Raw genomic sequence first — 26,258 nt, 5'->3', positions numbered from 1 at the left:
ACCACAACACTTACTTCTCACAAACTTAAAAAAGTTTGTGTGCTAGTTGAAAGAAGTCTAAAGGATAGATTTGCGGCTTTGGAAAGGTTTTTCCAAAGAAAGGTTACAATTGCTATTTTTTAATTGCAGGGTTTATAAGATTACAAGAAGATTCGTCTTAATTGAAAAAAAGGCTACAATCTGACTCGAATCCAGAGAACCACTCAAACACTCGGCCAAGCTAAAAATTTACATTTTTCGGCCTCTGTTTTTCAGTTAATCCATACAGGGCAAGTCTTTTGGACCGATCTCAGGGGTGACAGATTTTTTACACAAACTCAGTAAGTAAATTTTGGCCAGTTGTGGAATGAAGTGACGTGTTGCATTGGAAGTAATTGGAGATATTGTCTATCCAACAAGTATAAATGTAAAAAGGGTACGACTGTTGACTTTCCTGATTTCTACAATGAATACAGCAAGACGAATAATTATAGATGATATAATCACGTTAAATCCAGCTTTCACAGTTCACAGGGAAGAGGTTTTGATTTAGGATGCATGCGTAGTCTTGAGTATCGGGCGGAGACCTTTGGTCTTTGATTACGGTGAAAACATGAATGAATCTATATTTTTATTCTGTTGAAAAATTTAGGTTTTGCTTGTTCTGTTGTGGATCTAAATAATTCAACATGGATTGTATAAATAATGTAAAGCTTTGTATGTTCTTCTTGATGTCAAGGGGACTGAGCTTAGAGTCGTACGTAAATGTGTCGGAGTCTACACTTCAAATAATATAATTCTGTGCCTTAGAATTAAAAATATCCATTTAGAATTCAAAATGAAAATGTCGATTCATTATATTTTTGATTCCAAGGTATTGAATTGACATCGAATTAGAAAGTTTTGAGCACCATAAAATGACTTAACATACCCAAATATAGAGCCACTTAGGCCGGGAAATAAAACAGACACAAGTTTATTTATTGTGCTATTCAAAAGTAACACCATGTCCATTTTTTTGACAGAGAATAGTTTCCATCTATCATTGATTTTCTGACAAGACTTTCTAAACCTGATCTTGGAAGGAATGGAGGTGGCATACGACAGTATAAGCACGTAAATCGAAATTAATTTTGGGGAGCATCTGAAGATTCCATCTGAACATTAGCCCGAAGGCACACTTTGCGTATATGTCTGTTGCAGGTAAAGACGTACATTTTACGATTTTACGAAATATTTTTTACCTGTTTTCAGGAGTCCATGCAATGAGCTTTCTATTTCGAAAGCATATTGTCTTTCTTAGAACTAAAGGCTCCCTATCAAAATTCTTTAGACCTTTGATGAATTTGACCGTTGTCGAAATTTACCCCATATTGGTAAGAAGCGCTTCTTAATATAAACTCTGTAATTTTGTTTAGCCCAGTCAAGACAAGATTTGCTGACTATGCAGTGTGAATAATGTCTGCTGCTGTAAATCACGCACTGTGAATCGTGCTCATGCTATTTCACCCTTTACTGAAAGAAGGGTTTTTGAAGAAAACTTGTTTTTATCTTGGAAGGCAGAACAAGATGGGTTTCAGGGTTGACGAATGATCAAACCTGATCGAAGTAATTTTTAATGGCTAAGTTGCGTCAGTGGTTGGTGTCGCATCCCAGTGACTATCTTGACTAACGACCAGATGCTATAGAGAAAATCAGAATAAACTTTCAGTATTTTGGTTTTACTTTCTACAGTTTTTGTTTAGTTCAAGGCTCTGATTTTAATATCCACAGTCGCGGAGTTTATGGGTTTTTTGCTTCAGCAATAGTCTGGATATTTTTTTCTGGAATTTTGGTTAGTTGCTCTAAGACATCCAAAGCTTGTAAACCTTGAGTGTATTTTCTTCAACCAGGCCTTTTGGAGGCTTTTAGTAGCAACTGATTCTTCATTGCAGTTTCCACGATCTAGATGGTCTCGGACAACATTAGATAGAAGAAGGATTTTTGAGACAGATGATTCGATTTTGGAAGATAGATCAATTGTAACCTTCCCAAAACATGCAAGTGCCCAGACCCAGACTTACCAATAGGCCCGGGCCTAGGGGCGTACAATGCCAAGAGGTGCAATAAATTATAACGGAGTGATTTTTTTCTTAACAAAAACTGAACTGATGTGATTTATCGTCAAAGTGCCAGGTGCACTCCGCCGCCAGGCTGCCTATTTACAGAAAACTGATTTTAAAATAACACTGGGATTCCGTGGCGACTTGTAAACTGTCAGATGTCTTCAAAGAATGGCAGCTGAGAGTCCGGTATCACCTCCCTCTTTCATTACTTTTTGCTCATCAGTTGCGTTCTGTTCAGTGCTTCCACTATCCCCAAATTTTCATGGATTTCCCTGAAAATCTCGTTTAAAACGATTGGTCCTAGAAGCGTCAAAGCTTTAAATCCGGCCCTGCCAGTGCCACTATGGAATTTGAAAAAAAAACTCAGTGTGTGCCAACTCAGTATATGAATATTAATAAGGGATATAGCCCAACACTAGTCTGGGCGGAAACACTATGTGTTTACCCATAGTTCAAATAAAGTAATTCTGATTCAGATGTAAAACTTTATGTTTGCACTACCGACATGTATGCAGAATAGGGATGTGGGGGGGGGATAAAACAACTAAAAAACGAAATCAAATTGAATGAAGATTATAGGAATATAATCGGATTGCCTGTGGTCATTTTTACGGTGTATCCGATTTTGTTGTGAGACTGGGAGGTGAGAGGGCTGGGGATCTAAAGATGAGTGTTTTTAGACATTTGTCTTGCTAGGATTGTGTCATTTGTTGTATAGTAGACTTATCTTGGCTCTTCTTTATAGACTGAGACGATCAAGCAAATTTTGAAGAAAGAATTGGAGTTGAAAATTGTAGAAGTTGAAGATGAAAAGGCCACACTAGATGGCGGAGATGTTTTATTTACTGGTAAGTATTAAGTTTTTCTTCTATCAGTATAGGATTCTGCGAAATTCTAATTTTCTTCCATAGTTCTCATCTTGCTGTTTACTCATATTTATGTAAATTCAAGAATCTTAGAATATTAATAAAAAATAACTTTGTCAGATTTTTGGAACAGCTTTTTTTCTTTTAATGCTCAATCAAAACTTCTTATTTTTCTAAATGACGCTACTATATTCATCCATATATTTTTTTTGTATTATGAAATTTTTTTTTTTATAGAAACAGACATTGAAAGGTCATTGTATATAAGATAGCTTGGAATTAGTAAAGAGCGATGTATTTCCCATGTTTACCATTAAAAAAAAAGTTTTTTAGTGATCTATGAATAGCAATATTAAAACTTAAAAACGAGCAGAACCTAATTTATATAAGAAGTCTACTAATATGAACAAAGATTAATATAATTGAAAAAATCAAACCCAAAACAACGGAAATAAACGAATAATGCAGCCGAACTTAAGAAGAGTATTAACTATCATAAATAGGGGGGTGGGGCTAGCCCCCTCGAACCTCTCTGAGAACTAGAACGCCACTTGTGTTTGAAGAGACTGAAACAATAAAATTTTAAACAATGTTTCTTTTTTTAATGTAATATCTTAAAATTCACCATGGTAGTTAAACAAAATCTTTCTCTGTATATATGTTTTTATTGATTATCCATTATACAAACAGAAAAAAAGATGGAGTATATTAAAACAAAGGAAAGGAATGAAAACAGCAACAGACAGTAGGTATCAAAGATTGGCATTTTGCCATTCATGGCTAGTTTGCTTTCAGCGCATCTATAGAGCCACTTAGACTATATTCTCACAATTTTATGGGTGAAATTGCAGAAGAAACTTCGCATACATAAAAAACGCATGCTTAATTCTGAGACGATCGTGTTCACTAAATAATTGGTAAAACGGCATTAAATACAGAACATGTGGCAGGGCTATACTGTTATAAATCCTTGCAAGTAGGGCTCTATAAAAAAACTCAATTGGAATATTGCAATCGTACCAAATGACCGACAGATCAAAATTTTCTTATGTTTTCCAATATTAATAGCTTAGTTCTGTTAAGGCTTTTACCAGTTGCGAGACCTAAATATGTCAAGGTTTCACAAGGCTGTACTGCCATACCGTTCAAATCTACAGATGAATATATCAAATTCTGCTTCATTTAAGGCAAGTCCAGTTCACGATAGAAAGTTGAGCTCTTTAGAAAGTTGAGCTTTCTGATTTTCTTAGAAGCAATCAAGTGGGACGAGATAATTAATAACTATGCAGAGGCTAAAGTAAGAAAAGTCAAATTTAAATAAATGGAACATTTTGTAAATAAATAACAATTTTTAAAAAAATTGCCCTGAAAATTTTTGGTAGATAGGGTGGGGGGATGGCGCCAATAAAGATCTTGCCCTGGGTACAACAGAGGTCAGAACCGTCACCGAGTCGTAATCGCAGCCGGAAGCAGTAACAATTAATCATAGTAGGAGTTGCAGGAGGTCCCAAAAGCGAGAAGTCGTAGTCACAAATAGTTTCAGTTGCAGCCATAAGTAATGGCCGTAGTGGTAGTAGTAGTAGTAGTAGCAGTAGCAGGTAGTAATATTAGCAGTTATAATAGAAGGAGTAGCAGTAGGATGAAGTAGCCCTGAAAGTCTTAATTTAATACCGTCAGCTGTTCCTGAGATATTATTTAACACGACATTTCGATGACCTGCATGCATTTAGTTTGTGTTTCGATTTAGTTCAGTGTCTGCCCTACATCTCCTGAAATTTTCAGCTTGATGCTCCTAGCCATTCCAAAGATATTGTAAATACGCCCCTGTAACAACTCTATTTATTCAAAAATCTCTCAACATGCGCTGAAAGTTTCCACTTAATACCCTTAACTACTCCTGAGAAGTCGCAAATACGCCTCTATGGCCATCTTAGATCCAAAAAATGTCTTTTGCTGTTGTTAAACATCCCTAACAACCTGCTCTGAAAGTTTTAACGTAACACCCTTAGCTGTTCCTGGGATGTTGCACATACGCACTTTTGGGCAGTAGTACCACTGAAAGTTTTAGCTTAATACCCTCAGCTGTTCCTGAAATATTTTTAATACGCCTTTTTGATAACCTGCATGCACATAGTGTGTTTTCATTTAATTTTGTATCGCCATAAACTTTATCTAAAAGTTTACTACCAGTACCCTTTTCCGTTCCTAGGATATTGCGTGTTTTTTTTTTAGTAATTTTTTACTAGTTTGTGTACAATTAAAGATAACGGGTTGAAAACTCTGACGAAGTCGGAGCTAAACACAAGACTATCTCAAATAATTCGATTTGACTAGATTATGGGGCACGAGGTACTCCAATTCGTTTTTGGTATGATAATCCTACAACATTCTTGAGTCTAAAATGCCGGCTAAACTACTTTTGCTGTCAAGAGTTTCTTGAAAGAACCACTTTGCTTTTGTTTGTTTTCCATCGATTAAGATTAAGCACTGCAGATAATAACTACTTGAATCTTTAAAAGGGTAGATCCCAAAGGAATTTTTTTCAATAAAGGGTGTCAATAAACGGTTACAATAAGAGAGTGTCAAAATACGGTGTTTCTGCTTATAATCTGTTTTATTCTCTATTTGCCCGTGCCCAGTAAATGTTACTTTAAAAATACACCATGTACACAAGTTAATTCTGTGTTACTTTGCCCTAAAATATAAATCCTTTTAGTTATTTCGGTAATCCCTGTTGCACCAGAGCGGATTGATGCTCTGCTTGGCAATACGGGGCCCCGAGGGCGACAAGCATGCAACTTGTCCCGGTAAAACAGACCCAGCAACTGAAAAGTTTACTCAACGCCCTGTGCACCAGTGGTGGCTCTGGAGGATCTTTATCCTGTTTTTTTTTCGCTTTGGTTTATTTTGTTATCAGAACAATATAGTTCCAGAAGTGAATTTTATTTTAACCTCAAATGTACATAAGAAATCTGTAGTATACTTCGTATAGATATCTATATCCCCTCTTATGTGCTTCTGAACTTGTTTTATAGTTTTGACTGCTCCATGATATCGAGATGAAAACAATTGTTTCCTTTAGCCTAAAAGTGTATATCAGAAACCAATAGGTGCACCAACCAGCAAAAGCTGCAAATTCCGAGTCGCCGGCAGATTGCTTTTTAAAGGATTAAATTAAAAAAAACAAGTTTTCCAACTGAAAGTAAGGAGCAACATTAAAACTTAAAACGAACAGATACTGTTACGTATATAAAGGGGGTTGCCCCACTCCTCAACACCTCGGTCTTTACACTAAAGTTTTTCGTACTTTTAAAAAAGGGTCTTATTGTTCTAATTAAACGGCCCTTATGTTTCAGAAGTCATTATTAAAGAGTTGGGGTAAAATTCAATCTTTAGCGTAAAGAGTGAGATGTTGAGGAGGGGACAATTCCCTTTATATACGCAATAATATCTTTTCATTTTAAGTTTTAATGTTGCTCCTTACTTTCAGTTGAAAAAACTTGTTTTTTTATTTAATTTGTGATCGTTTTTAAAATAATGTCAGGAAATCTGATTCCACTTCCACGGAGAAACCTCCTCCCAATGGATTTATCCTCGAGACAATTCAATCCTGGTAAAAATTTATCTCGAACAATTACTCTTAACCACTCTGCGCGTAAAATTGAGACACGGAAGAGAAAGCAAGACATATAAAAAGAATTTTGCATCAGAATTCTCGCAAATTCCCCCAGTGTATAATTTGCCCTGATAAGTTCACTCCCTTGAAACTTTCCTACCCATAGAAATTTCCGCCGTTCAAAACCACCAGCAAGAAATTTGTCCCCCCCCCCCACCGGAAAATGTATGCCTACATCCCAGTAACAAATACTGAGCGCAAACAATGGGCAAATTTTATAACTTAAAAAACTTTCCCCTGGGGCTGTGGGGTTCATGTTATATCAAAAGGCATAGTTATTGGGCCTTTCAACTATGAGGAACAAAATGGCTATCTCTAAATTTTCATCGGACGATTTTGAGAAAAAGGAGCGGAGGAGGGGTCCTAGTTGCCCTCAAATTTTTTGATCACTTAAAAAGGGCACTAAAACTTTTAATTTCCGTTCGAATGAGCCTTCTCCCAGTTTTCTAGGACCACTGGGTCAATATGATCACCCCTGGGAAAAAAAAACAACAAATAAACACGCATCCGTGATCTTTCTTCTGGCAAAAAATACAAAATTCCACATTTTTGTAGATAGGAGCTTGAAACCTATACTGTAGGGTTCTCTGATATGCTGAATCTCATGGTGTGACTTTCATTGAGATCAGTTGACTTTTAGGGGTTTTCCCCCCTTTCTTTTGAAAATCAGGGAAATTTTCTCAGGCTCGTAATCTTTGATGATTAAGACTAAACTTAATGATATTTATATATTTGAAATCAGAATAAAAAGCCGATTCTTTTGATATATCTATTGGTTTCAAAATTCTTTTTTTTAAAGTTTTGGTTACTATTGAGCCGGGTTGCTCTTTACTTACAGTTCGTTACCCCACGAACTGTTTGATAAAAATAATATTAACACTGATATCGTAGAGATTGTGAATGAAGAATAGGTGAAATAAGTAGTCTTTGCAATGTCTAAAGTTCCAACGTAGCAGATCGTTTACGATGCTGTGAAATGGAAACTTGGCACAATTCGCTCACCATGAAAAATTTGCTACTTAATACAGGTATTGTCCAAGTGCTGCAGACATACTACCCTTTTACTTTACCATGTCTCTCTTTTCAACTTTTAGGCTCCGTTGTAGCAGAAAACCATTCATGTGACCCAGTTGCTGGCTTTAGCTTGTAAATAGCTGAGTTTCTATGTAGTTTTCTCAGCCCCTAGATAAGATATCTGTTTTGATTAATATAAAATAAATTTTCGGAAAAAGCTTCTCACAAATTCTATAAAGGACTGGCAACTTCCGTACTAGAACTGAATTATCAACTCGAAAGGTAAGCGCGGTTTGCAGAAACACAAGTTTGGCCACATTTTGTAGTTCGAGGAGCTTCTGGCTCACTTTGGTTGCTTAATCACAAAAAATTGAAAAGCTATGCATGATTACAGTTCAGAAAGATGTAACATGCTTATATATCTTCTAAAAGTCTTGAGTGGTCATGCCGAATTTATTCCTCCAATCATACAGCACAGTTAAGATTTTATTCATTATCAATGCACATACAATAATACACTGTGCTAGTCTCCCCAAAGGCTCCTTGGCCTGTAATTATGTGAGTACATACGGACCACAAACTCAGTGAATAATAGCCAATTACGTACTGAGAAAAAAAAAAAAAAAAACAGTACAAAAAAAAAACAAAACAAATCAAACATCAATAAAGCATAACATAATTCATTTCTCTGCATCAAAAAGGTGATCTTCATAACCTTCTACAATCCACTGGTCACAATCAGATTATACAGAAAAAAAGAAAAGAAAAACAGAAAAATTCAAAACACAAAAGTAAGCCACGAGAAAGGCTGCGCATAAGGTAAAAAAAAGCCACTATACTCGCAGTCACAGAAAGAAGATCAAAAAGGAGAAGAAAAGAAAATATAGATAAATAAAAGCTATAAAGTAAAGTTTATTCAGGAAAAAGCAAGGAAAATTAATCACATTAAAACAAAATTTTTTTACTAGTCTTTTGAAGGTGCCAAACGAGTGGCATTTGTATATCCAAATGTAAGGGCAAACAGGCAACTAAGGGACGGATCTGGGTTAAGGTGAAGGATAACTAATTTCAAAATCGACAATTTTTCGTGGTTTCTGCAGTAGCTTGCTGGTTAAGTACCAGGAAATTTAAAGTATTTGGATTCGCTTGAAATTAGGAAAACACCAAATTAGGTATCTTCATCCAAGGAACCTTTGCCAAAGGAATTTAGTGATGAGCTTCATGTGTCCGTTACTACCCGGCATCAAAGTTTCACACTTAAGGGATTGCCCGAACTTGAAAACTTGAAGCCCGCTATTGTCTGGACCATAAGATCCAGTGGCCTAAAATGTCTTGAAGAAAGCTCCCTTGACTGTAGCTATATCTCTATCAATATTTTGGCCAGGAAAATTTGAAAATATTGCTTTTTAGTCCAAAGTAAAAGACGCATTTGTCAATTAAGCTCTTTTTAAGCATTTTTGAAGTTCGAATGTATTTGAAACTGAAGATTTCTTAAAAGTAAATCTCATTTGTTACAGTGGAAACTATATCATCCTCAAATTAGTAGGAGTGAATGATTGTAGCGCGAAATTATGGTTTATAATGAGTTGTCATCATAAAAAAAAATTATTGCACTGAATTTGAATGTTTAAAAAGTAACTATTGTTTCCAATAAAATTTGTGAATTGTCCTATAAAGCATTATTGCTGGTTTCTAGTTTTTCTTTTCGGTTTTAGGCAGAGAATTTTTTGTCGGATTAACAGAACGAACCAATGTGCTTGGAGCGTTGGCTGTTGCTAATGCCTTTCCTGAGTATCCATGTACCCCAGTAAAGGTAAGAAATTTGTAAGTGTTAGTTGAAGTGAAATACAATTGATTTTGACCCTTACAAAGTGCTCTAGAGAGCACAATTCCACCGGTGATTGTGTTACCATCGAGATTTGATGAGAATAACTATTGTACATTAACTATTGTACAATAACTTTTTTTTTTAATTTTTTGGATTATTATTATTTTTAGTCTTTCTTTCATTTTTTTTTTAATTAGGAATTAGGAGAGCGATGCGTCACTCTCCGTGGTAAAACCTCTGAATAAGTTTGATTGCCTAAGAATCCATTCCGTCCATCATTCGTCCAACCACTATTGGAATATCCCTGTTTAGTCTGGCATTGGCATCGTCCAAGTGAACTTGGCAATAAAATTGAAAAGATCCAAAACCATTCGCAGGATCATTTAAAAGAGAGTAGAGGCGTTTTGTTCCTTTTTGACGCAGTGTGAGGTTTTTGTTCATATTCTTTTAATCTTGTCAAAAATCCCTTTGTAGGGTCACTGAACAATGCGTTGGAATTGATGAAGACATGACCACCTGCCTAGCAATTATTGTTTTTGTTTTCGTTATTGTTATTGTTTATGTTAAGGCTATGTTTGAATAATCCTCTTTCCTAAAGACTCCCAAGCTACTCAAGTTCTGAAAGAAATCTGTTTCTTGGTAGCTTACTCATTATGATTAATTTTCGTTCTATCGTTATAAAGAAAGGGCCATCATCGTTCTGGATCCCGAAAGGAAATTTTTGACGCAAATATTACAAGCTAACGTTTATTTTAGCTGGTTTTTTGTGAATCGAAAGTGTTTGTGAGTTTGATGCTGACTAAATCCTTTTCCTGTGAATTTTTATGAATATACTGTGCCTTTGTATAGTCCAATGATGGTTGCCTTCTTAGGGGCAACTTGTTAGAGAACGAATCCTAGCCCATAGTAACCAAAATTTAGTAACGGTCTTTGAAAAAACCTGACAAGTTAGGATGAGACGCTATTTGAAACTGATTTACGAATGCTAATTATGATGTTGATTAATCTTAATGGTAAAAGTCTATTGTAAAAACAGATCTATTGGAATTTTGAAAAATAACCTAAAACCTCACAAAATGGTGCCGAATCAAAATGAACATTTCACCATTGAAATCTCCACAGCCAAGAACCCCGTTTAGGAGAATTACAGTCCCCCGTCTTGAATAACAATGATATTGTCAGTTGGAACGCTTTTTCTGATCGGCTACCCGTAAACAGTGGGGATTTCACTCGCGAAAAATACCAAAAGCACTGTTGTCAATATTCCTGATAATTTTATTCGCTGTACGCTTTGACTTAACAATTTCCATTCAGAGGCTGATTTTTTAACTTCAGTAATCTCACCTCATGTCTCGGGGTATAGTTGGTCATCAAAGCCTCAACGGGCAGAAGGTGAGGCCAGTTGGGCTGGACAGTTTTAATGCTACATCAAATGTAAGACCTGAATAATTTCGGAGACCACATTGTGCCTTTCCATGGCGGTAAATAAAAGTTCAAATAGGGATAAAATCCTTTTAATAGAAATTGTTTCACAAACAGTGATAGAAATTCACAAAAAATACCAAATATTTCCGTCGCATATGCAGTGACCGGCATCAGTAGTAAAATTTACTTACAGCTTTACTACTGATGACGGTCACTGCATATGTGACCGAAATATCTGGTATTTTTTGTGAATTTCTATCACTGTTTGTGAAACACTGTCTATTAAAAGGATTTTATCCCTATTTGAAATTTTTTTTTATCGTAATGTAAGACCTGGTGGTTGGGTAGGAGCTAAATTGGTGTTGTTTCTAGTCGACAAAAAAAGACCCGGCCGTGTCGGAGTCGCCATGAAACCATCCAGTTTTCGAGAGAGTTCATTCAATTTGAAGACTGTCTGTGAGGCTCCCGAATTGTTGGGGTTTCGGATTGTGGGATGATCACAAAAGCTCAGAAGTAGCAGTTTGCCCTTTTGACACTTTGCTGATAATGTGATGGTTTTCGGCCAGTTCCCAGTTTATATGATTGGTGATGGACAATCATATAAGGGCACGCCCTCATTCAATATTATCCCTGTTATAGCAACAATAAAGGCAGTAGTCTCTTCCTTTTTGGATTCCTCTTTTACTGAAAAAGTAGTTTCGTATATTTCTTTATTATATACTATAATTATTATTTTTCTATTTTATACTTTATTATATTTTTCCTATTTTATATTAGTGTGTTTATCCTTTTTTTCAAATCTTGACAGTCATAATAACAAATTTTCAATATTCTCAGTTGAAAGGTGCTTTGCACTTGAAATCACTTGTTACAATGGCTGGAATTGATGTTCTTTGTACAAGTATAGACCAAGATGCCCAAGAAGTTATCAAGGTTTGTATTGAGTACTTATTTTCATTATTAGTTTTGGAGTTGTTCTCGTGGCATAAATTGTTACCAAGTAAAAGTCAAACTAACAAACTCTTTAATTAAATATCTAGACTTTCTACATTGGCCGTAACCAATCTATCTGCATCACCCATGCGTAATCTTTTATTTTTTCTCAGGCCACCATGGTGGCCTGAGAAATGCATGTCTTGACGAAGATATAAGCCGTTATACGACATACTAAATCTGTTAAATAATAGCACGAAATTGAGTCTAGAAAATTGATTTCCACAAATAATGTAAGAGCGTAATTTAGAAAAGGATGTACATTTTGGAATATTTTGCACGGAGGTTGGGACGGGAGGGGCTGTTAAAATATACATTAGAGGCTTCATTTGGGTTAATCTGAAGACCTTATTTGAGCTACTAGATATTTCAGATGGCTTTCAACCAACGTTCTTGAACTTTCTACTGAGAAGGGATAGGGGTGAAATACAGCTTCATAGTAGTTTCTTTAGATTCATATAAAGTATTGCAAAGACCCAGAACAGCCTTGCAGGGTCAACGTGTTTCTTAGGAGGGAAAGGTGCTGGGAGTGTTCAAGGCTCGAAAATTTCTCGATTTTAAGGTAGGTCATTTTTGACTAATCTCGGTTGAGGGGCCAGCAACCCTCCCCCTTACTCATGCAAGACTGTATTACATATGTATAGGAGACCAAAAATTAAAAGCCCAAAGAATATACTGAATAGGAAGCCCCCCCCCCATTCTTAACCGCAAAGTGTTACTTGTCCTTTGGTGGAAAACAAACAGATTTTTCACTGTTTTGAAGTAAGTATGAGCATAATTACAGATTGACTGTACATATTGTATTAAACTAAGTTTCAGTATGACACAGTTAGCGCTTTAAATTCAGGAATGGAGGTTCCCGTTCAGTAGTTTCTGTCTTGTCTTAGTTATAACCTCTTATCTGATTTTTGGTCGTTTCAAGTTTTAGCATCAGTATTTGACAGCGTCCTATATACATGTTTAATTGAAAAAAGTGAAAGAAAACAAAAATGCCATCCCCCCCCTGGATTGTCAAAAAGATATCTTGCCCCCCCCCCCTTTGTACATTTTCGTGGATTGGTTTAAAACCTTAAGCGAGAGTCACAAGGAATCCCAAACGAAAATGACGCACAACGAAATCTGTGGTTAGAAGACATTAATCAAATAAGGAATATTCAAACATGCATTAAGGGTAAAGGGGGTAACGAGAACTTCAAAAATACGTTTTGATAAAAAAAAAAAAAACTATCGAGAGAGAAATAATTTCCTTTTGGGGCTCAATCGTGAATGGCAACTATTTTTTCAACTAGTGTTAATGGTAAAAGTCTGTTGCGAATACAAGATTTAAAGGAACTGAAAAATACAAGACAAGTCAAAGATAAATTGAAAAATAGCCTGAAAACCTTCGAGAATTGTGTCAGGTCAAAATAAAAACTGTACCAGTGGAATCATCATATCCAAGACCCATTAAGGAGAATGATAATCCCCATCATCCACAAGAAGGAAAATCAGTTTTTTGCATGGGGTGCAGTGATGTGTCTCCGTTTTTTTTTTTTTTTTTTTTTTTTTTTTTTTTATCGTTATTACTTAAAAGAAGCCGTTGTTCTAGAAGGAACTATTTATAGGTCGTATTCTTCATTATGAAATTATATATCACACACTGGAAATAACCATCGGCTTTTTTGGAATTTACTATATCTGGATAGTCAAGGAGCATGGGATATATAACAATTTTTTTCTCCATATTATTGGGGGCAACTGCCCCCTTCCTCCTCCCCCTAACGACGCCCCTGCACATAGTTCCAGTTTAGGGTCTGAATTATATCACCTGAGAAAACCCTTAAGATAAATCGTCGTAAAATAAATTTAGATAAAAATAATTTTTTTTTTCAGGTTTTCAATTCATCTTTTTTCAGTAGTTCTTAACTCAGATGTGCCATCACGTTATACGGTTTTTTGTATGGTACAGTAAAGAACGAACCCAAGGGAACCAGGCAAAAGATGCAGCTATTGTAAAATAGCTGCATGCTTAGCTAATCACAAAATGCACTAGATATAGCAATTTCCTTTCAAATAAGCCCTTAAACAGCTTTGTATGATATTCCATTGCCCCGCTAGCAGTGAAGGAAAAAACAGAGGATACAAGTGCTACCCATGCAAACAGTGATTGTCCTTGCTGTTCAAGCCAGAGGGCTGTAAGTATTCTGTGTTGTATTTTGGCCATGGCGATTCCAATGGTGTACTTTCCGTTTCAACCCGATGAAATTTTTTGGAGATTTCAAGCTATTTTTTGAAATTTCCAGAAATTGGATTTCAAAACTCCATGTTATTATTAAGACTAACCGAGATAATAGTTACCGTTCCTGAATTGCCTACAAATGGCAATTTTTTCTCGCTAGTCCGTTCTTAAACACATTTGTTAATTTTTTGTTACAATTGGCTGCATTTCGTTCTTTACTAGGCTGCAGCTACTGCTACAACCATAGTCATTCTTAATTTAAATTCTTCTTCCATGGACGATAGCTTAACTCGGCAAAATGTATTAGAAAAAGTCTTAGAAAATGAAAAAAAATCAATGTTTAAATGAAATGGAAAAGACTTGTATCACCGTCGATGTTTTCGAAGCATGTAATCCCTTTAAGATTGAAAAAGAAGATTTTTAATGATTTTCTTTTCTTTAGCGAATTGAGCGGGAAGCTTCTTACAACTACCACGTTTTAACTCTTCCTGATCGAGATGCTGCCAACGTTATTTTTGCAAATGGAACTCTACTTCACAGGTCGTGTGATGAATTTCCTCGATCTGCAAAGGTATTTGAAGAGAAAGTGACCGGTCCTAGAATCGAAGTTAATAGTTCTGAAACATCTAAAGCTCAAGCCGCTTTAACATGTTCTTCATTGCTTATATCACTGCCGAAGAAGTTTAGTGGGATTTGAAGTTCACCATCGTTTATTGTCTTCTTGACTTTCTTTGTTTTCTTTTTCCATTCCTAAGTTGTGAAAATGCTTTTTCTTATGAGTGTTGCTGTGACATTAGAGCCTTTTTATCACCAAAAGTCACACCAAACCCGAGGGTGGCTTTTTAACCGTTTTAGATGTAAACTGGCCGCTGCAGGTGAGATCAATTTTGTTTTTTGCCATCTTGCTTCATCTCTCAGGCAAATTTCCAGTTCCCCAGAAAAGTTACTTTTTTCTAGATTCTCCTTTGAATAATGTCAACTTTTCAGGAGGACGAAACATTAATTTTAGCGCCCCCGAATGTGATAATACCCAAAGAAACTCAGGAAAATTGTCATAAGCATATCAGTATAGACAGTAATATTGATAGATTAGGCGATTCAAAGTGAATTTTGACGGAACAGGTTGAAATATTTATCACATAAATTAGCAAGAAAACGAAAAAAATGATTCACGTGATTTTTTAGCTAAAATCAAACAGAACATTTTGGGTGGTAACTTTCGACAAGGCTTAAAAAACTACACGCTGAGATCCGTAATTAAATTTCTTGATAGTCTGTCTTCAACTTTAAACTATACTTTATTGGATACATCTAAATACCATTATACTACTCTTCGTTAGTAGTTGAAAACTCGAGCTTTCAAACTGTAATATATGTGGTTAAAAAAAATAAAACTATTGGTTTAAATAATATAATCGTTCTTAGATCTTAACAGAAAGTATCAATATGGTAATGTATTTTAAACGACATAAACATTCACTAATTTTAACTTATTATGAAAGCTCGCCAGTCCATAAGATTGTGGTAATCTAGACAATATTGACCACATTCATAAAGTAGGAGCAATTAACTATTGATGCTGTAAGAACATTTAGCCTATGTTCAGCTAGAGACTTACCGGGAGTCCAAGTAAAAGGTGGATTTGTGCAGGCCCGTTCCTAGGGTTGAAGGTGCCCGGGGAAAAATAATTTACAGTGCTCACCTCCTAACTGAAATATAAGAAAAAAAAGTCGAATCAAAAGGGAGAATTTTAACAAAGTAGGCAAAACCCCAGCCGCGGGGCCCCCTCCCTCAGCCCCGCCGCCCAGGGCAGCATGCCCCAGTCCCCCCTTTTTAAACGGCTCTGGATTTGTGTAATAAATAAGAGTCTTTGACATAACTTATTTTGATTTGAAAATCTAAACTTGAAGATGAAATTTTTTTGTCAATCAGTAAAAATTTTTCGATTCTAATACCGGTTCCAGAACAATTCCTAATTCTAATTAATCGTCACATTGCTTTAAAATAGGCTTTCTTGGAATTGGACAACCATGAAGGAGAAACTACTTTCCGGTGTTCCCCTAGAAGAGGAGTATTGCCCTTTCCAAACTTTTAGTTTCTGAAGTTTACAAAACGGTATCGACCTTGGCAAGAACATTCAAAAGTTAAATATATAATTATTTACAAATTACTTTAGTGGCATTACCCAGAGTGTTTCATTGTATATAATCTGTCCTTTGTGATTTTTTATTTAGTTTTTTGTTTAATATTTGAACAGATCAATTAATCATACATCTGCCAGAGGTATTAATGTTTCAAAAATATGAAATTTAGCATGACCAGCTTTTATTTTCAGAAAACTTTAATACGTAAAACATATGCACCAAGTTGAACACCTTCATTTAGAAAGAATCTCGTTTTGCGCTAGTTTTTAAACCTGACACCAGTTTTTTTTTTTTTTTTTTTTTTTTTTTTTTACACCAGTTTTTTAACCCTCAGTGATTGGAAGATTGTGAAGTATTGATTATTAACTTTGTGTGTTCAGGAGCTATTAAAATACCAGTGTATACGTATACTTTATCTAAAAGAAAAAAAAATCAATGGATGGGTCTCATTATAGTTTAATTGCACTTAATCATTTGGCCAGCTCTTCTGTAGTTTTGTATGTGCTTTTCCCTTTTCATTTTTTGCGAATATTTAAAGGTGTTTTGAAATTTTATGTTATTCCTCATTTCGTTGTTTGTTTTTCATATTCTTCTTCGAAAATTCTTTGCAAACAAAATTTTTTTTTTTCGTATTTTTCAAATCAAGATTTTGAAAAAAGAACGTTTTTTGCTGCCATGCACTCATAGGGAAGTCCCCTAACCCCCTCTTTCTTAAAAAAATATATAATTTGTTGTTTTTCGAAAACTTTATTGCATCCTACAATTTTGCTATAGTTTGCCTGTTTCTCGCTGTTTTGACAGATTCCTATGAGCCATGCATAGTTTATATATAACTTTATTCTTCAAGATGATTGCTGTCTCTTTTTGCTGGATGCAAAAATTGGTGATTCAAAACTCGGCAGAATTTTCGTAAATTTGTGTACCGAGTAATGATGTTTCCAAATATTAGATTCTCTTAGAGAATTAAAATTGCTGTCTAGGCTTTATTTAAACGCATAGAAGAGAACGGAATAATGTGTATTCCTGTTCAGTGCCCGTGTCAAGAGATTCCCAGGCACTTGGCCGAGTCTTGAAACTCTTGCCGAGGCCCCCTTTGGCTTTCAATTCAAACACTAAATGTTTTTTATTGATATTATCCGTAGAGAGGAGAGTGACTTTTCGTCCAGCCGAAAAGAACAATATTTGGAAGAAGGCATCTGGTTTTGAACTGATAACATGTTACCTTTTGAATGAAATATAAAAGATGGCATACTGGATTGATGTACATTTTTACATCTCACAGCATCTCTAGCGTTCCGTCTCCTAGCAGTTTCTGGTTGCTGGAGATCTTTTGTATTATCAGGTAAAAAATCAGCTGTTTCATCCCACTTAGTTCATTTATGGCCAGCGATATATTAACATTAAGTTCTTTACCATCAGTCATCAGCTTACAGGCTAAAGTACAGATATCGTCACGTTCTGTATCAGGAGCAGAGAAATCAATATTAAAAAAATATAGCTGACTTTGAGTCCGTCATTAAAAGTCCATGTTTAGGTTTGAAATGATAGGGGACCTTCTAATGCTGTATCAATTGTTTGAAGCTCTCAAGATATAATCAAGTGACATTTGGGAAGAGATGTGGGAATATATAAGAATGGAGTGTAAGCAGGAGTATCTCCCATTTTCTTCAGTGGAACTGTCTAAAACGTCGTGTGGAAAACTACTTGGCTTTTATCAGCCACATTTTTGTACCTCATTACTCTAGTAATATGATTGATCTTGAGGCAGGGCACCAAGGCTGCCATATAGCATAGTTATCTTTCAAATTGTGAATTCACAAAGAGCCACCTACTGAAGTGATTGCTTTTCCGGATAGAAAACACTTGCAGAAAACTGGTCTAAGCTGAATAATCATTTTCAGTCCATCGTATGAAAAATATCTTTTGCTTTGAAGTGAGACTCTTTCATTCTGAAAAACAACACCGGGAAACTGTAATATTATGAGGTAAAGAATACTGCGCAGGCCCAATGCTCTTCACTTCTACTTATTTTGTCTTTGCACAATCAATGGCTTTGCGAAGTTCTATCATAAGAAAAGATATAAGTAGTGAATGTTTGGAGGTTTTTTTCTTGTTTTTTTTTTTTTTTTAATAGAGAACAAAGGAAAGGATCGAGGCAGTGAGGCTGCTCGACTGCTACTATTATGCATCTCAGTGAAACTGCTATAGTTTGTTCCTCAGTTTTTATAGACTCATTATCTGAGCATGATCAATAGATCATGCTTCCAGTCATCGACTTCGCAAACAGGCGCTAGTTTTTGGCAAAAAAATTGTCCTGAAACTGTATTCTGGCTTTTCCTTTATTTTTTTTTCTACTTGTTTGGACTCGTTCAACCACCATGGCTTCGGAGATATTAACCAACAAGAAGGGATTGATTTGATGACTTTCAAATAGTGGTATTAGCTGCATCTAACAATTGTCTACTCATCAACAGATTTTGAAAATGCGGCCAAGGAACTTTACGATTAAGATGTTTTGTCTTAATATGTGGAAGTTAAAAAGAGAGTTTTCTGATCGAGTCAGTACAGATAGATGATCTTCGAGAAATTATTTGACTAATGGAACTTGAATTCTATAGAAGGCTGATGCTGTTACAATTTTGGTTTGGATTATTGAAAAAAGATCGGATGTCAAATCTAGTTTAGATATCATGGCGGGTGGATAGAATGACAAAGGAATTATCAATTAAAACTCTTTCTATGCCCTTTCCTAGTATGTTTAGGAAACTTTTATGTGCTGTAGAACAATAACTAATAGATGTTCAGTCTCAATGCAAGATACTTACAAACTCCTTGAAATTAGATGGCATATGTGAGGCTTCCAATATCGTACAGAATTTCTGTAATCAATATTATTTTCTTATTTTATGTGTTTATTCTAACCATCGTATTTGTCATTAGTTAGATAAGATAGAATGACAGAGGGATTATCAATTAAGACTCTTTCTAAACCCTCTCCTAGTATGTTTTAGGAGATTTTTATGTGCTGTAGAACAATAACTAATAGATGTTCAGTCCCAATGTACGTACAAAGTCCTTGAAATTAGATGGCATATGTGAGGCTTCCAATATCGTACTGAATTTCTGTAATCAATATTCTTTTCTTCTTTTATGGTTTTATTCTAACCATCGTATTCGTCATTAGTTTGAGGCTTTATTTTAAATTCTTCTGTGTATGTATAAAGCGTTTCTCTATTTTCAATTCTTCTGTCTATCTTTGAAGTGTTTAGGGTAATAAAATAGAGGAAGAAAGATTGTTGACTTGATTTGCGTAGTTTTTACCCCGTATAATCAACCCTTTTGTGGCAACGCAATTGGAAGTATCAGTATTAAAGCGAGCAATCGATTATTGATTGGTTATTGCTCTTAAGCCAATCCAACTCACCTTTGGGATTATCTTAAGCCTCCAGGCTCATTTTCAGAAAAACAAGTGTCTATAGATTCAGAGAGTCCTGTGATGAAATTTTAGCTATGTAGAGCCAATATTCACTGTTTCTCAAAGTATTTTCAGCGATTGATAAACCTAGATTCATGTAGCCAAAATATCCGGCATCATAAACGGTGGCAAAAAAGAAAAAAAAATATACTATCTTTTGAGCATCTGGAAACCGCAGCATAAGTATATATATGAACAGTAACGAAAAGTCATATACTTTCCCTTAATGACTTTTAATATACATCAATCTGGACCTCTCTTCACGACTCCGATTCTTCGCGCACGCGCAATGACAAATGTTTAGCGCATTACGACGGGCTTATGCGGTGATCTGACTGAATGCCAAGAAGTAGCTGAAGCCAAGAATGAGAAGTAGGAGTAGCCAAGAATGACGCGCAGAGGGAAATCCTTTTCCGGGCGCTTTAATCTGTACGCATCATGTTTTAAGAAAATTTTCGCTACTATTCTGATTAAACGGCTGTCCTGAAATCTTGATCCGATTTCATGCGATGCACATTGCGTCAACTATGATAGTAAATATCCTTGCGATTGTCTGTTTCTTTACCAACTTAGAACTGAATTAATGGACTTACGAAACTGGCTCAAAACAAAGAGGAAAAATAATCGGACTTAGTTTCAGTTCGTTTTTAACGTGAACCAATTAACTTCCAAAGATAGTGGTAAAATAAGACATTGAGTTTTGTTTGTCTGGTGAAAGAAATAAAATAGGAATCAGAAGAGGATAAAAGAAGAAATAACGATGAGGCCCAAGCAAAGACCGTGGGCATAGATCCATTCATCAAGTAATTATGTAATTTAGGGACAGTCCTTAGCTCTGAATTTAACTCTGAGTAACTCGTCCAAACCCTCATGAATACCCACTCTGACACGTAGTGGCTGGAACGTTTTCAAAGCGATCTGACTTACTTGTGCAGTTGAAAGCAAAGAATTAATTAAAGAGATGATAACTCCTTAAGAAAAAATAAGATCTTAAAGAAAAGAACAAACAGTGGATGTAAGCTTTAAGCCGACATACAGAACTAGATATATCCTAAATAACATTATTTTACATTATTGGTAAACGTCCATGACATCCAGCCAAACTTTAATCTGAAAACAATTATAAGTTTTTTACACGGTGTAACTATTTTTTTTCCTCTGGGGTGCTTTCACAATGAGCCAGTTGGTTTTCAGCACAACATAAGTATAACAGAACATAAGTATATATACGAACAGTTGGAAAAATCCGAAAACTAGCCTCTTGGGCGATTTGGTAACTACAGCCCCAGTATTTAGCCTGCCTGGTCTAAATTATGCAAATAGCTATTTTTCTTAGTTACATTTTAGCAGAAGATAGTTACATTTTGGCCATGCTCTCAAAAAAGAGTTTTTTACAAGAGACACATCATACTTTCCCAAATGTTGCAAGTTCTGCACGTTTTGGTTTTTAGGATGGTGGGGGCTTTTTCCTAAATATTTCCCTTGTGATTGTGCTTAGTAAGTGGAAACACATCAGTCAATTTTCTAACTCTTCTGAAAATGTTAGTACGCTTGCAGAAACTCTGAAAATTATTTTGCTAGGCAGGGCTGTTGATCCCTGGACCAGAGCTTCAAAGAGTTCTAGTGTGAGAAATTTTTATTTCTGATTAGATAATTTACATTACAAGGTGCACTGGAAAAGCAGTCATTTAGATCCAGAGCCGTTCCTACGGTAGGCGGTGCATGGGTAAAATTAATTACAGCACCCCCCCCTTCTGACTCAAATGTAAGCAAAAGAAACTGAATCAAAGTGAAAAAGTTGATCAAATTGGGTAGCCCCCCAGCCGAGGCGCCCCTTCTAGCCATGGCGATCAGGGTAGCAGCCCCAGCCCCCCTTTCAACGGCTCTGTTCAGAGAGCACACGGTATCTATAATCCAAAATCTTTATCATTTTTTTGTCAAGGCCTAGGTATGCTTCCTAATGTAAATTTACTCGTTACTTATACTCAGATGAAAAAAATTGCATGGTCTTTGACGTCAGATATACGTTTTTGGTCACGCAAGTTTGTTCAACCTTCATTTATAAATGCTAATCAATGCAGAGTGAAATTTGGGCTTTCTCTGCAAACATGGGAGGAAAATTAACCGAAGACTGCTCATTGATATTTTTGATGTTATTCTTTAGTATTCCCCTTTATTAAATGTGTTTGTTTTTTTCATGGAAGAAATGTGAAGATCCATAAATCCTTGAATGTTTATAATTTTCTAGCTGTAGAACCGTTATGTTCTTAAGACCAACTTTTGTTGTATGAATTTATACTGAAGTTCTTACAAAAAAGGACCAACAGAGGAAGTGGACCCTTTGGTTAAATAAATTCCACCGACACATCTATAGCAGGGTTGCCAACTTTTTGGTCAATTAATATGTCCCTTGAGCATCCAAAAATGTGTCCTTTGCAGTCAAATTATGTCCATATTTTGTCTATAATATGTCCACAAAATGTCCATCTTGAAGTTTCAGAAACTAGTTTTTTTACGACTTTTAAACCTCTTTCAAAGTGGTCAATTAACAGCAAATATAATGAAAACGAAAAAGATTCATTTAGTTCATCCATAAAAAATGAACTAGTGTGAAAGCGCAAAAGTCGTAAAAACATGTAGGCTAAACAGTAAAAAACTAATCGTCGGAGTTCCAAAAACTATGTTCGGTATGAGGGTCAGCATTTTCACTTCTTTTGGTAGCTTTTTGCCAATCAGAGTATTTCTTAAGCATGTCATAATGTACAATCCAGGAGTCAAGCGACGTTGCGGAGCGCTAGGTAAGCTGGGCTGCCCTTCAATCAGGGGGTGACATCCCCAAAGGCATAATTACTGGACCTTGGAACAATGCTGAACAAAGTAGATGTCTAAAAATTCTGCTTGGATGCTGGTTTTCGAAACTGATAGGCGGGGGGGGGGTTGCCCTCAAATCAATTTTTACTCTTATAAAGGGCACTAAACTTCAATCAAATGAGATCCATCTGAAGTTTATACGACTACCCATTCCATAAAACCTTATATGCCACTGGGGCATAACTTACAACCCTTGTCCAGGGCTTTTAGGGGTTCTACATACGCTGAGGGTATTGTTATATGTTCTTTGGACTATTTTCAACAAAATTTCCATCTCAAAATTTCTGTTGGATGAATCTAGGGAAAATAATACGTGTGTGGAGGGGGAGGGAGGCTTACTCCAAGGGTGGCACGGCCCTTGTGTTTCAAGAATCGTTCTTAAAAAATTAGACAAAAGGTCGAACATTAGCGTAGAGAGGGGGGTATTGAGGAGGGAGTGGCCCCCGTCATATACGGAATAATTTCTGTACGTTTTAAGTTTAAATGTCACTCCTTACTTTCGGTAGAAAAAACTAGTTTTTGTATTTATTGCTGATCGATTTTCAGATAATCCCAGGAAATTCACCCCCTCTGTGGAAAGTTTCCCCACGAAAAATTCCTCTATATAAAGTTCCTCCCATGTAAAATTCTTACCCCCGGACAATCCCATCCCTGCTGCGAATCCTTTCCAGAAAATTTTTTGCTCACGATTCTGCCTTAAAAATACTCCTTCCCATACTTTTATTTGGAGAAAGACTTGTATTCATTTAGTTTCTGGGCCTTTTTAAGGTCATTGAGGAATATCCCTGTTTGGAAAATACCCCCCTCCTGGAAAGTTTATCCCCCAGAAATTTTCCATGGAGAATTTCTCCTGGTGATAATCCCCCATGGGAACTTCTCCCTTGGAAAATCCTCCACCCCCCCCAAAAAAAAGATCCCAAGAGAATTCCAACTCCGCTGAAAACTACCCCTGACATTTCCCTCAGAGTGTCTCTAAATGTACAATGGGATCAACAACAAGAAAAAAGACAAATAACAAACATTCTGTATACAGATTCCTGGTAAATTCTCCCCAGGTAAAATTTCCCCTGAAAAGTTCACCCCCAGAAACTTCGATCCCAATGGGAAATTCTCCCCATAGAAAAGCCACCCCCAGAAGATCTCCTTCCTCCCTTGGGATATGTCGATATACTTCCCTATAACAAATACTATTTTCAAACAATGGGAAAATTTCATAACTTGCGGCCCTTCCTCTGATTGTTCTGAGGGGTCATGTCATCTCCAAAGACATGTCTATTGTGCCTTTTAATAATACTGAACAAAATGGCTATCTCAAAATTTTGATCAGAAGACTTTCAGGAAAAAAGGGCGTGGGACGGGGGCTAGTTGTCCTCCAATTTTTTGGTCACTTGAAAAGGTTCGATATGATCCCCCTTGGCAAAAGCAACAACAACAAATAAACACGAATCTGTGATGCTTCATTTGGCAAACACTATAAAATTTCATTTTTATAGATATGAGCTTGGAACCTCTACGGTGAATCTGATGGCATGATTTCCATTATAATTCTTTGACCTTTTTGGAGTGTTTTTCACCTTTTCCGAAAATTTGGCAAATTTTCTCAGGCCTACTAATGAGTAACACTATACTTAACAAATATTATATATTTGGAATCAGCACAATAAGCTAATTTTTTGGTACATCTATTGGTATCAAAATTGATTCCAGATCATCAAGAACCTAATTTTTTTCTTTTGCTAACTTTTCATTTTCAGTTAGTAATACTTGATAAATAGATAGATATTTTTTCCTGACTATTGGAAGTCGGAAGCGATTGTCAAATAGTTCGTGGTAACGAACCGTAAGTAAGGAGCGACCCGGCTCAATGGTAACCGAAACTCTAGAAAACGGTATTTTGATACAAATAGGTACATCAAAAGAATAAGATTTTAATGCTGATTTCAAATATATAAGTTTCATCAAGTTTAGTCCTATTCATCAAAAGTTACGCGCCTGAGAAAATTTGGCTGTTTTTCGAAAAAAAGGGGAAAGACCCCCCAAAAGCTATAGACTCAATGAAAATCACACATCATATTCAGCGTATCAGAGAACCCTACTGTAGAGGTTTCAAGCTTCTATCTACAAAAATGTGGAATTCTGCATTTTTTGCCAGAAGAAAGATCACGGATGCGTGTTTATTTATTTATTATTTTTTTTTTCCCAGGGGTGATCATGTTGACCCAGTGGTCCTATAATATCTTGGGAGGGCTCATTGGAACGGTAATTAAAAGTTCTAGTGCACTTTTTAAGTGACCAAAAAAATGGAGGGCAATTAGGCCCCCTCCCACGCCCATTTTTTTCCAAAGTCACCCGATCAGAATTTTGAGATAGCCATTTTGTTCAGCAGGGTCGAAAATATGATAAATATGTCTTTTAGGATGACTTAATCCCCCGAATCCCTCGGGGGGAGGGCTGAAAGTTATGAATTTTACCCAATGTTAACATATAGTATTGGTTATTGGGAAGTATACAGACGTTTTCAGAGGGGATTTTTTGGTAGTGGGGGGGGAGTGGATCGGGGGTTATGTGGGAGGATCTTTCCATGAAGGAAGTTTTCATGAGGGAAGGGACACTTCTATGAAGGGGACACCAGGTTTCACAACATTATTTAAAAAAAAGTTCAGAAATTAAATTAAAAAAAAACAAGTTTTACAACTAAAAGTAAGCAGGAACATCAAGACTTAAGAAGAACAGAAAATATTACGTATATGATTGGGTTCACCCCCTAGTCAATACCTAGCTGTTTAAGCCAAATATTTTTTAGTACTATCATAAGAGCTATTTATTCTAATTAACAATTTTTGTGATTAAGCGGTCATTTTTAAAGAATTGGAACAAAATTCGAACATTAGCTTAAAGAGCAAGGTATTGACTAGGGGGCGAACCCCCTAATATACGTATTACAAATATATGAATATAGAAGTTCGTTACGTAAGTTAATTCGTAAGTTACGTATATTTATTACTAATAAAAACGTTCGTAAATAAAATTAAACAAGTATCGAGAAAGCCACTGAACCAAATAAAAGTAAAACTAATATGCAAATTTTGTTTTAATTATTCATGTACTGTAGCCAAAATCAAAACCTGTATTAATTCAAAAACGTTCAAAAATTAAATAAAAAAACAAGTTTTTTTAACTGAAAGTAAGGAACGAGGTTAAAATTTAAAACGAACAGAAATTATTCCGTATATAAAAGGGGCTGTCCCCTCCTCAATACCTCGCTCTTTACGCTAAAGTTTGAATCTGTCACACAACTTCATTTTGTAAAACAATAAAAAACTTTAGCGTAAAGAGCGAAGTATTGAGGAGGGGACAGCCCCTTTCATATACGGAATAATTTCTGTTCGTTTTAAGTTTTAATGTCGCTCCTTACTTTCAGTTAAAAAACTTGTTTTTTTATTTAATTAACTAAAAAGGTGCCTGCTTGCCTATTATCTTGACTGTAGCGTAAAAGCAAGGAGAAATAAAATCGTTTATAAATGAAAGAATACAAACTTTTAAAGAATTTCAAGAGTATTTGCGAATAGTTGTCTGCGGGAAAGAGCAAGCAACTCCGAAAAATGATAATGTTTGTAAAAAAAAAAAATAACGTTTGTAAAAAAAAAAGTTAGCAGAAAATAGG

General features: G+C 35.8%; 1 protein-coding gene across 1 annotated transcript in view; it reads left to right on the top strand.

Moving 5' to 3' along the window:
* Positions 1-19,561, top strand: part of LOC148943535 (N(G),N(G)-dimethylarginine dimethylaminohydrolase 1) — a 45,027-nt gene extending 25,466 nt beyond the window's left edge. Inside the window, exons 4-7 of the mRNA XM_089101401.1 lie at positions 2,830-2,932; positions 9,356-9,453; positions 11,731-11,826; positions 14,547-19,561. Coding sequence (XP_088957527.1) covers positions 2,830-2,932; positions 9,356-9,453; positions 11,731-11,826; positions 14,547-14,801 — 552 coding nt within the window. The 3' untranslated portion in view covers positions 14,802-19,561. The remainder of the gene's footprint in view (positions 1-2,829; positions 2,933-9,355; positions 9,454-11,730; positions 11,827-14,546) is intronic.
* Positions 19,562-26,258: the final 6,697 nt, after the last annotated feature.

This window comes from Artemia sp. Qi Xiang Cuo, chromosome 15 (genome assembly GCF_049724085.1).
Source record: "Artemia sp. Qi Xiang Cuo chromosome 15, ASM4972408v1, whole genome shotgun sequence".
In the NCBI taxonomy this organism is placed as follows: Eukaryota; Metazoa; Arthropoda; class Branchiopoda; order Anostraca; family Artemiidae; genus Artemia; species Artemia sp. Qi Xiang Cuo.
Note: the sequence above shows the minus strand (reverse complement) of the source record. Positions and strands in the feature narration are given on the sequence as shown.